Genomic DNA, 18090 nt, shown 5'->3' with positions numbered 1-18090 from the left:
TGATCGTTGGCAAAGATCTCAAGGTAGGTTGATTCAACCCCCTCCCCCCCCCCAGTAAAAAAGTGTTAAAAAGAAAAGACACAAATAAATAATGACATTTTTACTTGTACATTACAAAAATACCTGTTCTAGAGCAAGTCCACTGTACAACAAAAAGTTAATTTGAATGGATAGAGAAAAATAAAACAGGCATGACACTGAACATGTTGAAAACATCAAAATAGGATGTAAAATAAGAAAGTAATGACATATCAAAGAATCACACAAATCACTTATATGCACAAAACAGGTGATATGCAAACAAGTCTATGATGTCACACACTCACTCTTTCTTTTGTATATCAATATACGAAATATATTACAATACTTGAATTTTTACAGAATTCACAATGACAATAAAACTCTTCATCGAATTGAGTATAGGTTGCCACAATGGCTTTTTACAAAAGTTTCAGGGGGAAATCAAACCATACTCCTGTATTGTATACACATTATGAGGGGAAAATTTTTTTACAAAAAGAAACAGTGAGTGGAGAATGCCACTTGGTCGTGACTCATTTGCACACTGACCAGGATGTGCATTTGTGAAAATAAGCGAAACTTCAAAATGTCAGAACCTCCCTCATTTTGCATCAAATTTTGATGACATTTTTGTGTCATGCTCATTGGACTTTTCTCTATTATATCAAAGAAACTTTTTGTTTGGGTGGACTTGGCCTTCAAGAAAGTTAAGTACAAAGCTTGTTTCCCTCCAGGAATTCCTATTATCTTTAATATATAGAAATGTGTTCCATCAATCACACGTCACCTATTAACTCTTGAATTCCTGTAGTACTGGTGCTCAGACAGATGTTGATGGGTAGCCTCAATCTCATCTCTGGTTGTTGAAGTTCTCACAAAACCTCTTTCTTCTTGCTATGGCTTGAGAAACATCTTTGATCACTCGACAGATGATTGCAACACTGATGCCTCATCACCCTGTATTCCCTGAAATTATCCTGTAAATGAAGATATATTGCCAGAAGTTGCACCTTACTCTTTGTTTTTATTTTTCTTTTTTAAAAGACAGAGAGAAAACAATAAATAACTATTCTATTGTCTTTACATTCTAAGATTTAAAAAATCAGGCCTGTTTTTGATCCAATATATGGAATCCATTAACCCTAAATCTCCCGGGGTATTTTGATTCTTGTCATTCCCAGGGGGGGGGGGAGGGGGGCATTATGGCCCCCCTTAAGAGCTCAGCCGCGGATTGCACGATAACAATGAAAATTTGCATGATGGTAGAGAATGACGTAATCTACGCAGTTGCATTGGTAAATTTCACTGAATTCACTAAATAAAGCTCCTAGAATGCTATTTTTTGGTGAAAATATTCTTTATAGCATTCCTAACAGTTTTGAATGAAAAAAATTCTGGTACCAAGACCAATTTCTTATGTATTTCATTGTTTTTTAAATTTCTTATGTATTTCTTTGTTTTTTTACTGATTGTTTCTTTTATTGTTTTTTCGATGGAAATCGTTTCAGACTTAATTCTGATCATAAACAAGGCAAAATTAATTAAGTTAAATCAGTAAAAGTGGAAATAATGATACATTCATGAATTTTGGCTAAATACACAATTTGCATTGGATTTGTACATGAAATCAAGTTTATGAGCAATTTTGGGTCTGACATGCACTTACATAATGCTGCGTAATGTCGTAACCGCGTACCCGGGCGTCACAAATTTGGTCTCAAAATTTGCACGAGACTTGAAAGTAAAAAGTTAGTGAGTGGCGAGGTCAAAAAATTTTGCGCAGCAGATATATCGCGAAAATTGTCGAGGGGGCGGGCCACTATACCCCCCCCCCCGGAGAATTAGGGTTAAATATCATAGAACTCAGTTTAACATTACTTTACTGGTCTAAAGGCTAAACCTTTCCGTACCCCATAAACATTTGTGTGACAAACATACATTGAGCAAAGTAGATGCAATACTTTTTTTCAAATAACCAAGATAATGAAACAACCTCTCATATTTTTTCCTTAATGTAAATTAGGGATTTTGGAAGAATCTGTCCACAATGGATGACAAAACTTCTAGTTCTAATTTACATTTCTGATTGTATTTTATATTTTTTTCAACAAAAAAAAGAAAAAAGAAATAATAATCATATGCTCAGTTCATTGTGAATTAAAAACAGGCAGTTGCCAAAATGTATTATCACTTTTTACTTTGAGTTCAATTTCTTCTTACAAGAACATCACTAATATTTGCATACACTAGGCTTGTCTTGAGATGTTTATGTCATAACTTTCTTATTAAAAAAAATACTTACAGCATACAAACGCAGAATTGTCAATACTTGCAGAAAGAAAGGTCACTAGGCCCTTTGTCCCTCCTCAGGCCCAGATCATCTTCAAGCATGTTGATGAGGTAGCGTGTGGTCTCTTTAAAAAGCGATAAGCCTACTGTACTTGAAAGCTTCATCCTCTTACAACTCACAAAGGTTCCTCCTAATTGCAGTTCTGGTTGGCATATTCCTAATGTTAGAAGCAAGAGAAAATATCTAAACAACATTGAAAAAAAACCTATGTATTCTTAACTGGAGCGTTGTGGCCCAGTGGATTAGTCTTCGGACTTTGAAACAGAGGGTCGTGGGTTCGAATCCCAGCCATGGCGTAATTTCTTTCAGCAAGAAACTGATCCACAATGTGCTGCACTCAACCCAGGTGAGGTAAATGGGTACCGGTAGGAAGTAATTCCTTAAAAAGCTGTGTGCGCTATGGACGCCTAGCTTAGCCGGGTAATATAGGAGCGCCTTGAGCACCTAATTACAAGGTGGATATGTGCGCAATATAAATACCCTACCCTATATTATTATTATTATTATTATTAACTACCTTTACTGCATACTGTCAAAATTAATGTACCTTTTGAGAAATCTGCATATTTGGTCAGTTGACTTATAAATTCCTTATTTTGCCAACAACCTAATCACATCGTCATTCTCATAAATTTAAATTGATCTACTGGATCTACAAAATATTTGACATTTACTATGATTTAGGCATGTACTCCATGACCATTGACCATGTGACACAAAATTTAGATTAATTCAGTCACTGTCAGATGTGTACATCATCCAAGATTGAAAATGATCAAATAAAGTGGTTCTTTATCATGATTATTAAAAAAAAAAAAAATTATAAAATAGACAATAGTCCACATAGAAACAACAAAAAATATGAACATACCTTTCTAACAATCCTCCTTAGTCTCTCAGGACAGCCTGCGCATTTTGTACGATGTTTTCATCCATTCAAAAATTTACTGCGGAAATAAACAAAGTACAGGTAGATCTACATGAAATTCCTTTAAAATCTAATCATGGACATGAAACATAATTCAACATCTCTCAAACCTGCCAGATTTCCAACCAAAATGCAAATTCATATTATCATTTGGGCTGATTTGTTAATTTATTCAATGAATTGTATGACAGAATGGTGCTTCATAACATAGCTCATCGTATTGACAATTGTAGCTACATGTACATCATATAAACAAAGCAAGTCGAGCCTATCAATGATACCTTGCTGCGTAATACAGAAGGTATGATATTATCATGCCTATTGTATTACGCAGCAAGGTATGAGAAGATTTTGCAATGGCCGCCAGATCAGTCTGGAAAGAAACCTCTAATTTTTCATGTTTGATTATTTAGGCCCTAGGCCTAGCCTAGGCTCTATAAAAATATTCCTTTTTATGCTTTAGAGTTTAGGTGTAAAAAATGTATAAAAATTAAAATTTAAATTAATTCTGTGTATTTAAGCAATTAGCAGTGATGTGGATATTGAAGGGATTCCATCAATTACATTGTCTTCAAACTTCGATACACACTGACACAGCTCTAGGCAGGCCTGCCCTAGCCTAGGCCAGGGCCTAGCGCATGTCTAACTTGGGCTCCGGCTCCATGATGAAAAGACACTGTCAACTCAAAATTATCATTCAGAGTCCTCGAGCATGTCGAGGCTAAATCTAGACCAAAAGCTTCGGTCTCTGTAGTGTTATGTTGGTTGTTCAGCTGAACTCCGTTGGCTTCACTCACCAAATACAGAGACCGAAGTTCTAGCGCGATCTGTACAGGGGATCAATGGCCATATGTTTATGTACTTAAGATCGGATAAAACGGGGAAGTGAATTTGCGCGACAGCCGAGGTAAGTCACTGTTTTTGTTCCTTTTAACTTGATTTTTCTCCGTTTTTTGGCAATTAATGCAGAGAGGGAATATTAATTTGCATTTTGGTCGCGTTAATTTTCAAAATTTTTATTCATTAAAGACAAAAATTGAAGAGCCCCGACGGGGGGATTTTGCATTGCAAGTCCCCTAATGGTGGCTGCACGCTAGCGAGCCGTCTGTGTACGAGGAGAAATTTAAAAAAAAAAAAAAGTTAAAAAACTCCTCGAAACAGACGGCTGCCAGCTGTCTAGGCTAAATCTAGTTCCAACATTTCTCCAGTTGGATCTGAATAATTGAATTTTGAATAATATTTTGTTGTGATCACTCTTATTGGAGACAGGATTTACAAACAATTAACAATATCTAGAAATAGAATTTAGAAACTGTCTTGACTTACGAAGTGTTTTCCCTTTCACTAAATTGACCCAACAACAAAAGTCAACATTGAACATGTCCAAGTTAATTGTGCAGTTACTTTAATTCCTACTAGAAAATAATATCAAACTAAGGTATAAATTAAGAACAAAATTTTGTTGACTTTTGCACAATTGTGGTTGAAAGTCTGACTACTTTGGTGGCTTTGTCATGCATCGCTTCTCCTGAGCTGAGCTCCCTGTGTTAGAGCTGAGCGACTCTGTACGGAGAGCTCTTCATTATCTTTTGACAGGACACAAAAATACACGCGTGGGACTGGAAAATAACTTGCGTGCGATAGTGCTTTTCCTGTCACAAGTCCACCGTTCCGCTCCTAACTCTGAATGCATTTACAGCATTAATTATAATATTTCTTCACAAAAAATACATACAGACGAAGAAAGAAATATTCATCGTCGCTATAAAATGGTAAATTACTCACGATGTTCTCACAGCTCGGCAAATACCGATATTACACGCTTCGCTTCTAGCTTCTTTTCTTTTCGTGCAAATCTATTTATCGTCGTCTATCTCCACTTGCTCAGCAATGTACCGAAATACTGTTCTGTGATTGGTCAATGTGCCTAAAAACCATGGTTTTTCTAAAACCCACGGTTTGAAACCACCTAAAACAGTTGACTCAAAATCATGCCGATAACCCACGGTTGAAACCATGGTTTCATTTGAAACCACCTTTGTGAATCGCAAAATCAGTAAAACCCACGGTTGAAACCATGGTTTCTGCAAAAACCACCTTTGTGAATTCGGGCCCATATGTTTGGACCGTGTTGAATCGTCAGTAAAGACATACGCTGGTATGTATTGTTGTAATTGAAGGTCTGCAAGACTGTACTTTGAAATGCTACTAAATTCAAAAGCTCCCCCGCCACTTATCGCAATGAATAAGTAAAAAGATTCACCATGTTTAGTAATTCTATATGTTTCATAGTCCGCACCAAGAGCAACGACTCCCACAGTTGGTAGGTCTCCTGGTGCCACTACTTTCCGAGAATTATATAAATCTCTCGTGACCGATACATCATCCAAATTCCTTGTCTGGCAATTATCACCACAGCCTCCACAAGTAATCAGCGTATAGTTCCGAGGTGTTATAACAGTTATTAAGAGTTTGTTATCATTAAAACGGTCGTAATTCGGAAAAGAACACATGCCAGTGTCCACAGTCTGTTTGAGGTTCAGGTGTGCGTCGAGTTGGTAAAGCCTCTCTCGTGCTCCTATATAGATGTCGCCAGTGATGTTGTTGATGGCGATGTGGTTGAATGGTAGGTTGGAGTCAGAATCAGGAGGTGTAAATGAAGATACCAAGTAGGAGGACAGAGGAGCTGATTGGATTGATTTGGAGTGAAATATTATGAGACCCAGATAGAGCATATATGCTCTCTTCATATTATGTGGTCTATTTTGCGCCATGTCTTATTTTTCCAGCATCCAGGCTTCTTTGTTTATTCACAACCTGCATTAAAAAAAGTGAGTGAAATAACATTTTATGAAAAAAAATTAAAAATGATGTTGAAAATTTGATTGTTCGAAATAGACATGAAATGAAATACTCCGATATTTTGCTTTGCCCAATTGATCATGGGCCTGGCAGCCGCTGTGCAGCGCCAGATCGACGAGACTCTATCCCTTTAATCGTTGGAACACCAAACAGAGTAGCAACATCTCTTAACGTCTTTTTGGTTTGACGTAGCCACGGTTTGACCTCCCGGTTGTGAGACGGACGATCTACCAACTGAGCCAACACACAATGAACCACCATTGTTCTTATACGTACGTTTGTTTCTTTGCTTTTTGTTTGACATCTGAGATTGTACAACGCCTACTAAGCTTGTTGTACGCGAGCAAATGAGAGGCTGAATGTCAAACATTCGTACCGTTGAACACAAGACGTACCATCCAAAATGTACCGTTGCACGGCTTTAGGAGGTGACGTCACAATACGATTTAATTCATTGCGCTCAGTAAAATGAAGGTGCGATACGCGTATAAGCCTGCTGGCTCAATGCGCATTGCTGCCCAAGGTCATGTGCGCTTGTGGGATTTTGCTTTTCGCTTTCAATTTTTTGCTCCCTTTTCATAGATTAATGCAGGAAAAAACTCTTGTTTTTTCATGTTTTCGCTAACTTACGAGGCGTTGTACAACACAAATAGCGAATATTATTATTCGTGCAATGGTGCGTGATTTTGCATTCGGTGAAAGAAAGAGACGCTCTATTCAACTCGGCTAACGCCTCGTTGAATAGAGCATCTTTCTTTCACCTCATGCAAAATCTCGCACCATCACACTCATGCCTATTCGCTATCTATTTGTATACTATACAATGCGCATAAGTTTCAGACAACTATAGTATTTCATAACATCTCCGAAACTTGTTAAACGTTGACATGTTTTAGAATGGGAAATTTGCGAGCATTTTTAATAAAAGCGTCACCTAGAATATCACATTGGATCGATCGTTTTGCCTTGGCGTAAAAGACATTTAGGGCATCACACAGTGATACACCCCAGGCGGATGACTGAAGCCTGTGTTGCGTGTAAACGTCTCTCCTCTGTCCCATAGATGCATGCTATGTTACAGTGGAAAACACTTCGTCCCTCGGATAGGACTTAAAATGGAGGCCCCGTGTAAAGGAGAGTCACCCCCTTTGCACGAGAACCCACTGCACTATTCGTACAAGAGTAAGGGGAAACCGCGGTGTAGTGGTCCACCTGCACTCCCCAATCTGTTATATCGGGATGAGAGACATGCGGGTCATAGTGATTCAGTTCGCTTTACACCTCACAGGCACAGGTGATGCCAAAATAACAATAATAATAATAATTAAAATAATGACCAAAGTGTCCACGGGTTACAAGCTATAGCAAATTATATGATCGGGCATAATAAACTACTTAGCCGAAAAAAAAAAAAGATGGAAAATACTTAATTGTGACTGTTATATTTTCTTACAACTGTGCAATCAATGATATGACCTACCTCATTGGTTTAAGTTTAAAAAAGGAGCTCTAAAGCAAAGCCTACGTTGCGTCACCCATTTTGTGGAAACAAATGTTGATTCAATTTTAGTCAATTCTATACTTTGTTTTCTCCTTTTGTGCAACTCTCTCTTAGGATCTAAAATTGTCTTGAAAAGGAGACGTGCTTTATACATAAACCTACATATCACTACTAGGATAAATGATCTGATATAAATTTTCTACAAACAATTTAAAATATGCGCTGGCGAAAGAAATTATATGTATATATCAAGACTTACCATCCCAACTGGATAAAAAAAAGATATAGCGTGAACATTCACGAGGACCACTAAAAATATAGTTATTGTATTTGTCAGCTTTGATTAAACTGAATACTGCTTCCTCTTTTAGAACGTTCCATTATAGCGAAATGTGAATGTATACAGTCTATGTGTTTCAACCATCGTTCTTTTTGTTTATAGTTTAGACAGGTCAAGACAAAGTCTAGTATTTAATACATGTTTCACCTGCAATGTCTTTAAAATATGGAAAAACACCTGGTATTTAAAAAAAGAGCAATGAATAAACAACACATACCTATTTCACCCCCTTGATCACAGTGGAACGAGCTCAAAGGTAGATCTTCCTCAAAAAGAAACACCATAGTTATTGCCTCCATAATACTTTATGGGTATTGTATAAACAATCACGTTTACAGTGGCGGTTCCAAAATTTTGAAATATAGAGGTTGCAAATAACACATGTTTAAATAAAAAAGTCGCCGACGTAATTTTTCGTAGATGTTGCTTTATTAATGTGAATGATTAATGGGGAAATTCTTAACATATAGCGGAAGATATTTCTCCTGCGCCCAGCCCTGATCCGCTACCGTGCTCATGTTTTCCAGACTTTTTTCTTGTACCGTTATGTCACAGGCTGATGAACATAGATTGGTACAATGTGACACCGCTTTATAAGAACACGTTGTAAAGAAATTGTCATGCTATTCCAATCTCTGAGTGTTGATTTTTACAAGAGCTCTGGCGACAAGATATCTAATCATCCATGTCATCAGTATTCGTTGAATAGATGTGCAACAATACTTTGGCTCTACCCTTTGAACAAGGTCCTTTCTAAAAATAACATGAACATAATTTGTATCGGGATCTTTATTATACATGTACATGTATCAACTAACCGATTATTTCACAAACGCTCCTGAAGGGGGAATAGTCATCATAATTCGCTAAACAAATGAAATTTCATGCATTTAATACTTAACTACAAATGGGGCAGCTGCTCGGTTCTTACCATTACATCACAAATAAAAAAGTACAAATTCTAAAAAGTTCTTAATCCTTGATGGATTGCCCTGAAACGTTCACCAGTACTTTTTTATGGCAATTTTACCACAACCATTTCGTTGAGGATGAACTTCCCTTTTAAATAGCTGTATTTTTTATGGAAATGGCACAACTGGGGGTGGAAATTGGACGACGTCGTACCTGGTAAAGGGGCTAAAGAGGGTTTCTTCCCACACTTTATAATATACAAGTTTAGTTGCAAATGGGGTTAGGTCCACTTTGGACCATTCCGAGAAAAACCACGTTTTTTATTCTCACTTACTGCAATATTCTTATGAGAAACTAAATTGTCATGATGTACTACCCTATCATGTTAACATAAAATTGGATATAACAGAAATCTACCTGTCTTCATTTTTTTCTATATATTCTTTTAAAAATTGTCATTGTGGACCTAACCTCTTTTGCAAGTAAACTGAAATGAATCCAATCTATTTTGATTAAAAAAGTGATTTTTCTTTGCCACTTTTATTCATGTTTTCATGTGGATTTCAAAATTTTCTTTGTTTTCATCAGAGTGACTTAAAATTTGAGACAGAAAACAATAACATTTATTATACAATGGACCTAACCCCTTTTGACAAATGAGCTCTTCAGAAGAGTTTGTTTAAAAAGGGGTTAGGTCCACTCCAATAATATATTTTTTTATTCTCCCATATTGCAATATTCTTATGCGAAATTAAATTTTCATGATACCCTACTATGAGAACATAACATTGGGTATGAAAGAAATCTACCTGTCTTCATATTTTTTTAAATATTCTTTTCCAAAAAAATTATGTGTGGACCTCACCCCTTTGCAACTTAACTGAAATGGACCTAACCCCTTTTGAAAAAGGTGATTCTTCTTTGCCATTTTAGACCACTAGACCGCGGGCCATACATTAAATATTTGCCTCCTTTTTCATTTTCGTGCCTCAACTCTTGTATCTACCTAATTTTTGGTCACATTTTAGAGAAAAATCACTGAACATTGTTTCATAACTCGTCAAGGTCAAAAGTTGCACAGTGATTAATTATTCAAATTTTTAAATCTACAGCGCCCTCTTGTGTTCAAGCAGTTATATCTGTATTGCTTTTACATAAGGTTGCTAGTAGTAAAACTTAATTAGACTTGCTCTTATGTATGTTAGTTGTTTTCTACACATTCATCATGAATGACAGGGGCAGTGGGGCAAAGGTGGAAGTGGGGAGGGGCGGTAGGTAATAAAATGGCATTTTCTTTTGAAAAGGGCGTACACCACTCTAATTAAATGATGACATTTACAATCAGTTTTTTTTGTAATGGCTGTTTTTTCGTGGTCATTTAAATTGGACAAAACTTTTTTTTGACTGAGGAGATTTCTGATTATTAAATATAAAGATTATATGCTTGTGGGTCATATATCAAGCGAGCGAGCATAGCAAGCGAGTGTGCTAGTTGGAAGAGCGGTTAACACAAGCAACTTATAGAGAATGGGCACTTATAAAAAGGCAAAAGGGCACCCATTGACACATGACACACATCCTTCTATTTCTAAGAAAAAAATGGCACTAGGAACGTCTGTAAGGGGGGGGGGGGGGGCGTTTTTCTTTTGGAAAAAGGGGCACTTTGTTAGTGCTTCAATAAGTGTGGGGACACTGTCCCTTCCCCCAAAGTCACCACCCCTGATGGGCAGAATGGATAATGTCCTAATAATTAAAGGGTAAGTTAAAAGAAAAATATGAAAAATATGAAAATTCTCGAGTTTATTTTTTTTTCCATTTCACTCTCCTTCACCACTTTTTTTTTTCTTTCTACATGTACTTCACTCAGTTTTCTCTATACCAGCACTGCTCTATACATTTATCGGTACTACCCTCTCTCTCTCACACATATTCCCCCCCCCCCCTCTCTCTCTCTCTTCCAGTGCTTATCCCTCTTTTCTTATATAACTTTCAGGTCATGTGATATCTAGTATAAAGTACACTAAGTTTTGATAGAATACTGTAATTATCTTTTATTTGCTTTGTTATGTTTTAATTCATGAATTTGTACATTGGCCCCTTAATATTTATGTATACACCAATAAAATAAAATTAAAAACAAATTCATCCCCGATTGTGTCTTTTGCTTTCATCTCTCATCTGTGAACGTTTGATGCATTTGTGAGTTAGTTTGTATGCCATTGTGTGTCTTTTTGATTTGATGTGTTATGATTGTGTTAATTTAATTGGCTTGATCTTGTATGATTGATCAATGAGTGATGGTGAAATGTATCAGCTACAAAGACTTGGTCTATATGGATATACATGTATCAGTACATTTTTAGTAGTAGGCAGGTCCCAAAAAAGTGGCTTCTTTCATCCAAGTGATATTCATGACTTGAGAAGTTTTGCATATTTAATGAGCTTGATGCGGACCAAAATACCTCTTTTCATTCGGTCATTGCTGCTGTAATTGTGCATTGAATTTCATGATTCTGGTATCATTGTAAAGAAGAATAATTATTCTTTCAGGTCATGTGTTTGAACTTATTCAAAGATTTTGTAATATAGGTAAAAATTTTGATCTAAAATATGCTACAAAATAATTATTTTCACACTTTATTTTTGTTTAAGCCCAAATGATTTTTTAAATCATGATAAAGGTGAATATGTATGCTTTGAAATGGTATAGGTTTCAAAATAAAAATTGGTTTAATCGGGTCAAGATCACACTTTTCATTGTCCAAGTACATAAAGCAGCTTGATAACAAGAATACTGCACTCTGATTGGTCAGAGGGACCACACACTGGCAAATTCCAACGGTTCCAGTGCCTGGGTTCATGGGAAGGTCACACTTCCCATGTGGTAATCTCCTCAAATTACCAGCGCCTGTTGTTCTGTGAACCTTATCCAGCCAATCAGAACTCTGGATTTCAGTACAACATTTCAGAAATCTCGTCTTGTACCTTGGTGGGAAGTGTGATCTTGACCCGATTAAAAGGTGCCGCATATCAAGAGTGGCATTGTGAGAAAGTACAGAAGTTCAGCTTTATGGTGCTATATATATCATTGAGGCTCAAAATATAAAGTTTTGCACAATTTCCAAAAGAAAACAGAGGAATAAAATTAAGTTTTGAGGCACATTTTCAGGCCAAAAATTTACTTATTTATCAAAATATTGTATACAAAATAAATAACCCGTATGAAAGAATAACATTTACTCTGTCTGATGGTGCAATGATATTTCATTTAAATAGAGGTTAAAACAGGTCAATTCTTAGAGAAAGAAAATCTCACGAATCACGAGATTTTGCAAAGAGGATTCAGCCACGAGATGATTTGGATGAATCTGGCCTTTTTGCTCATTAGCATAGGGACCTGCGGTCTGACTGTTTATGAATGACACTACACATGAATTAAAGACACACACTGCACTCTTACTGCCACATACATGCAATATAACACTCACAAACAGGAATGAATCACAGTGGTGCTAAGAAGTTAGAAAACCCCACCAGACAATGAATATATTTCAAGTGTTCAAGTCTGCCATGTTTTGATATTTTATCCTGAAGTCAGGTAATAAAATATTACATTCAATAAAGTTTGTTTGTCTGGGCTCACCAAACAATGTAGTGTTGTTGTCTCCACTCAACACTCCGCATGCAGGAGTGCTTTTTCTGGTTGAGTTCGCTAACTTTTTAGAATCACCGTACATGTATACAGTGTATTAATAAATTACAAAAAATAAAATTCATCAAGACAATTGATATTTTTCAAACCGGTTGTCAAAAGACAGGAACATTATTTCACATTAAATCAATAGTTATTGTCTTTCATAAGTGAGATACACTGCACTGAAACTTTTGGTAAATGGGAATACAAAATAGCTGAAGGTTTGCAATAAGGCTATGCAATAATATGAGAAAAAAACATTATTAGAAAGGAATAATACAAAAACATAGTAATCAATATTTCAATAAACAACACGTAATGTGGGAAAACACCAGTGCATTACACAAATCTTTTTAATTTCCCCATTATGATTCTGTATTAGTGATTTCAGTCTCCTTTGTAGAGGTAGAATCTCTGTAGTTACTAACATAAAACAATGTACATGTAATCTGTTTAAAGCACATAATACATATCCATCTTCCTTGTCCATTTGCCTTTCATGACTTACAGAGCCAAACTGCAATGGCTAAATAGGAGTGTGAAATTGAATATGTATACATTTTTTTAATTCTATGTGAGACTTCACATCTGTAGTTAGTCAAACGAAATAAATGTCTGTTCTTCCTTTAATCTATGGGAACAGTAATGGCATTTGTTTAGTGCTAATAATCCTCAATCAAATTTAATGAAAATGATTCAGAGTCATTTGCTCAGATAAAATTTCTGCAGTAAACAAATAGATCTACAAAACTCTGTAGTTTGATAGCATGTAAATACACTGCACATGTTCATATTAAAAAAATCATTTAGATTTAAACATTTTGCATTTTCATAACTTGAAAAAAGTAACAAATGATCCGCTTAACAATTGTAACATTGAATGCAGATGTACAATATTCATTGGAAAATAGGACACATCAATATTTCTATTCAAACACAGGGCTGGCGATTTTCAAATTCATTTTTCACAATAAAAAAAAATATCAGATTATTTATTTTTTTTGAAAACAAAGTGCAAACACAAAAAATGTAACCCTTACATTGACATCAATTTAAAAAAAAATCACTAAGCTGGTAAATATTTGATTTCTATGTTAGTCTATTATCGCCAGCAAAATGTTGCTCATAAAATGCATCCTACAGGTAATGTGTGTCTCCTGTCTTGGCTAGTAGAGGGTCGATGCACATGCTTGCTAGAGCCTGGCCATAGGAGTCTCATGGGTGAAGGGGCAGGGGTATCATAATCATTGCCAATCTCCTGTGACAATGACTGGTCCTTCTCTGCATCTGAGCATGCTGAGGGGTATTAAAAAAGGAAAGGGAAAGATGAGTCTAAGGTTTTTAAAGGTAAAGATACAGCCTTACAGGATAGAGTAAAATTCATTTCCCATAAGTCATTTCTTGTAACCATTATTCTATTTATTTTTCAAGGAAAACTCAGTCTGCATGGCAAATTTGTACAGGATAGTAATTTTTATAAACATTCATGTAATAACCCCCCCCCCCCATCACATCATATTGCAGAGTTCAGAGTGGAATTGATGCTACGGTAACTCCAGTTGTTTTTACCATAGCATGATCTAGATCACCTCAGGCGATGGTTCGTATAGGTTCCACTACACTTCACTACCGCTACTCTCCGCTGCACCTATCCGAACCATCGAGGAACAAAATTATCTCTCAAACACCAGTGACAAACTGTGTCACTTTATAAATGGTACAAAAGGCAACATATCATGACAAAAATATACATTAAGCTTACTCTACAGTGCGTCTTGTATTATTGATGAAGAACAAAAAGAAACAAGATGGCGACGTAAACATTACGCAAGTTTTCCCCATCTTTTCATATTTTCCTCGTTTTTTTAATGAATTCTTGTTTTAAAATGAAATCAATATCGTAGGAAATGAAGTTGTATCTCGTTTAGACTACATGATTTAGGGCTACATCCTTTAGAAGTAGAAATATCAGGGGCGAAAGTCTGTTTTTTTGCGCGGTACACACACACGAATCATGAGAATGGGACGCAATCCCTAGCTCCGTCATGTCCGCCGAGAGTAAGCATTCTTTATTTAGTAAATGAATGACCGTCGTTTCTGGGGATTTATTTAACAATTTCTGACATTTTACTGTATTTGTGAAGCCAACGCAGTTCAGCGGAACAACCAAATACTACTAGTCTACAGAGACTGAAACTTTGAAAGTGCCTTGGCTTGGTCTAGCCCACTCATGGGTTCAATGCATCTCGGGTGCGAAGGATTCATATGCACATGGTGCACGCGAATCTTTCACACCCTTTTTACTAAAATAACTATGCCATTACAGTTTACCTAAAGTTTCTAAGTGTGCTATGACACTTACCGAACCATATGGATCGTTTGTTGACTTCTCTTTGCTGTTTTTTTAAGAAAAAAAAACATTTTCTCGTGATCTTCACGTAGATGCCGCCGGATCATCGTGGATATCAACTTTTGCCTAAAGAGGGCGCGCGATATTATTCACAAGACGTTTGTTTACGGTTCTGCAGCTTGTACTGCTAGCTGCATTTTAGACGCTTAGCATTATTTTCCTCTTTCTGTTTTTTTTTTTTTTTTTTTGCTGTCAAGCGGTATTTTCTATTGTAACGCCATCAGCAATGATGAAATGTAAAGAGTCGCCTTGAAATGAAGAAAAATTGTGTCACATTAATTCGTTAGTTTGTTTCCTATTCTGTTGCTCTTTTTCTTCTTCCTCATCTATGATCAAAGGTGAATACCTTTTTTTTTATATCTGTTCTAAAAGCTGGACATTTTAAACATTTTGTTCAAATAAATAAATCAACAGGATAGTAATCAAAATGCGATAGAGCTGCCCGAGCTGAAAATTCTGATACAAGGACTTGAAAATAAAACATTATGAGCACTTTTTATAACCATGATGAGGAGACCTATATATATATGTATATGAAATAAGCTAACACGAAAAAAAGACGTTTTGGGGACTGTTAAATAAGAATTCATGAGTGGGATAGGTAACTATCTACTCTATTCTTGTTCGTTTTCTATTATTATTTGTGTGTTGTGTTTATTTTTCTTGAAGCACCAAAAGGTGGACATGTCCGATAAAATATATTAACGAAGTCATGCACCATTATTATCATAAGCTAACGGATTAAAATGCGAGCGTGAAACATGAGCTTCTTTTTTTCTGAATTCAGTCTTAACGATACTTTTTCATCATATTTTAAAGGTGAATCTCATGATTCAAAATGATAAATGCTTGTCGCACGGGCAGAAATAGCGGGACCAACAGTTATTTTCAATATTCCGAACTGCATTCTGGACGTTGTATTAGCACCTTTGTATAACAATTAAAAGGGTAGGCCTATTTACCTTACAAATTATGCGAGCGCTGAACTTTTGGACATTTAAACCTCAACAAATGGACATTCTAAGCATTTTTAAAATATAAACAACATCATAACTGTCACTTACAAAAATTATGCCAGCGCGAAGCTCGCACTTATAATTGTTGATATTGATGACAGGACTGTATCTAAATGAAAAATAATGCGAGGGCATTTGCGCTTAAGATTTAAATTTGGGATTTGAAAAGTCCGACAGATTACCTATACTTTTAAAAAAGGAATGACATCCAGAATTCAAGCGCAAAGCGCCAGTAGATTTATGTTGAAGTCAAACCTAGAACAGGGACGTTGAACCTTATAATCATGAAAAAGATGGTATTTTTATAAATAAAACATGGAAGTCTAATTTTGTTTTAGTGTTAATATTCAGATCTTCAAACTTGACATTTTCCTATCCCCTTCACCATTCTCTCTCTCTCTCCCTTTCACGCCCCCTCCATTCCCTTTCTCGCTTTTCCTTTCCCTTCTTTTCTTTCCTTTCTCCCTCCCCTACTGTTTTCTCGCTCTTTCCATTTTTCTTTTCCCCTCCCTTTCCCTCTTCTTTCCCCTCTTCCTTTCCTTTGTTTTCTTTCTATTTTATGGTCTCCTTTTCCCTCTCTCATCTACCTTTCCCCCTCCCCTTTTCCTTTCCCTTTCCCTCTCCTTTTTTGTGCAAACATTAACACGAAAATCTTGCTTCCTACACACACACACACACAAACGCCCGCAATCTAACACACGTAATGCAAAACAATCGGGACATTATCATTTTGTTCACTTTGTTCGGAAAATCTCTTAAAGGTCAAGTGCACCCCAGAAATTTTTTTTTTGAATAAATAGAGAATTATGAAACAAGACTAACGCTGAAAACTTCATCAAAATCGGATGTAAAATAAGAAAGTTATGACATATTAAAGGAGAATGAAACTCTTGGAGCAAGTTAGCTTTTGTAAAAGCAGAAAAATCAAAGAATAAGATCAACGAAAGTTTGAGTAAAATAGGACTAGCAATAGAAGAGTTATGAGCATTTGAATGTCGAGATCACTAATGCTATGGAGATCCTCCCATTGGCAATGCGACCAAGATCATTGATGTCACAGATGAACAACTCTCCCCTTTTGGACACTGAAAATATACCCCAAAACATTTTTTTTTTCTCATTCTAATCATATGACAAACGATTCATCAATGATATAATCTTGTAAAACCTCTGTACTTGTCCTCTCATAAAGAGAACACCTCACCTTGTGATAGACTCTATAAAAGTGATAATATAAGTGAAATAAGTACTAAAGTAATGAGGGAGTTGTACGTGTGTGACATCACAGATCTTGGTCGCATTGCCAATGGGATGATCTACATGGCATTAGTGATCTCAATATTCAAATGCTCATAACTTTCTTATTATTCATTTAATCTTCCTCAAACTTTCAACAATATGTTTCTTTGATTTTTCTCTTTGATATGGATTCAGCTGGTTTCAAGGGTTTCATTCTCCTTTAAAGTTTCGCTTATTTATCACAAAACAGTTACATGCACAATTCATTGATATCTAAATGAGAGAGTCAATAATGTCACTCACTATTTCTCTTTTATTGTTCGAATTATACAATATTTCAATTCTCACGACTTTGACCAAATAGGACCCTCTTTAAGTATATACATGAGATGCAACCTGTTGATTTTTGGTACAATTTCCTATTATGCGCCGACGACTTGAATCGAGAATGTTCGATAGGAAAAATTCGCATTTCGATTTTTGTTTGCGTAATTTCCACCGCAGTATGAAGGATGACTAAGGACGGACCGAGCGAAGTATCCTGGTTGAGATTTGGAGGTAAGCGATAAAAACACCTTTATCAATAATTTCTAATTCATTTTTTAAATGAACTAAATCATACGATCAAGATTAACATAGTGGACAAATATTGAAAGATTTGGCGTTTCATAGTCCCTCACATTCTTGTGATGAATGAAAACGTCAAAATGCACTATGAAATCACATGCGTTGTGCGAGGTTAGTATACTAACCTCGCATGTTGTGTGAGTGGGTCTAGCCAGCGTGCGAGTCTGGATCTCTGTCGTGTCTTGGAAGG

The 18090-nt window shown here is 36.1% G+C and overlaps 1 protein-coding gene across 1 annotated transcript in view; it reads right to left on the bottom strand.

Annotated features, from left to right (window-relative positions):
• The window catches only part of LOC135157259 (plexin-A4-like), a 68748-nt gene extending 60206 nt beyond the window's left edge, over positions 1–8542 (bottom strand). The window contains exons 1-2 of the mRNA XM_064112242.1: positions 8220–8542; positions 5563–6116 (exon numbers count right to left, since the gene is read on the bottom strand). Coding sequence (XP_063968312.1) covers positions 5563–5589 — 27 coding nt within the window. The 5' untranslated portion in view covers positions 5590–6116; positions 8220–8542. The remainder of the gene's footprint in view (positions 1–5562; positions 6117–8219) is intronic.
• Positions 8543–18090: the final 9548 nt, after the last annotated feature.

Source organism: Lytechinus pictus, chromosome 17, assembly GCF_037042905.1.
Source record: "Lytechinus pictus isolate F3 Inbred chromosome 17, Lp3.0, whole genome shotgun sequence".
Taxonomy (NCBI): Eukaryota; Metazoa; Echinodermata; class Echinoidea; order Temnopleuroida; family Toxopneustidae; genus Lytechinus; species Lytechinus pictus.
Note: the sequence above shows the minus strand (reverse complement) of the source record. Positions and strands in the feature narration are given on the sequence as shown.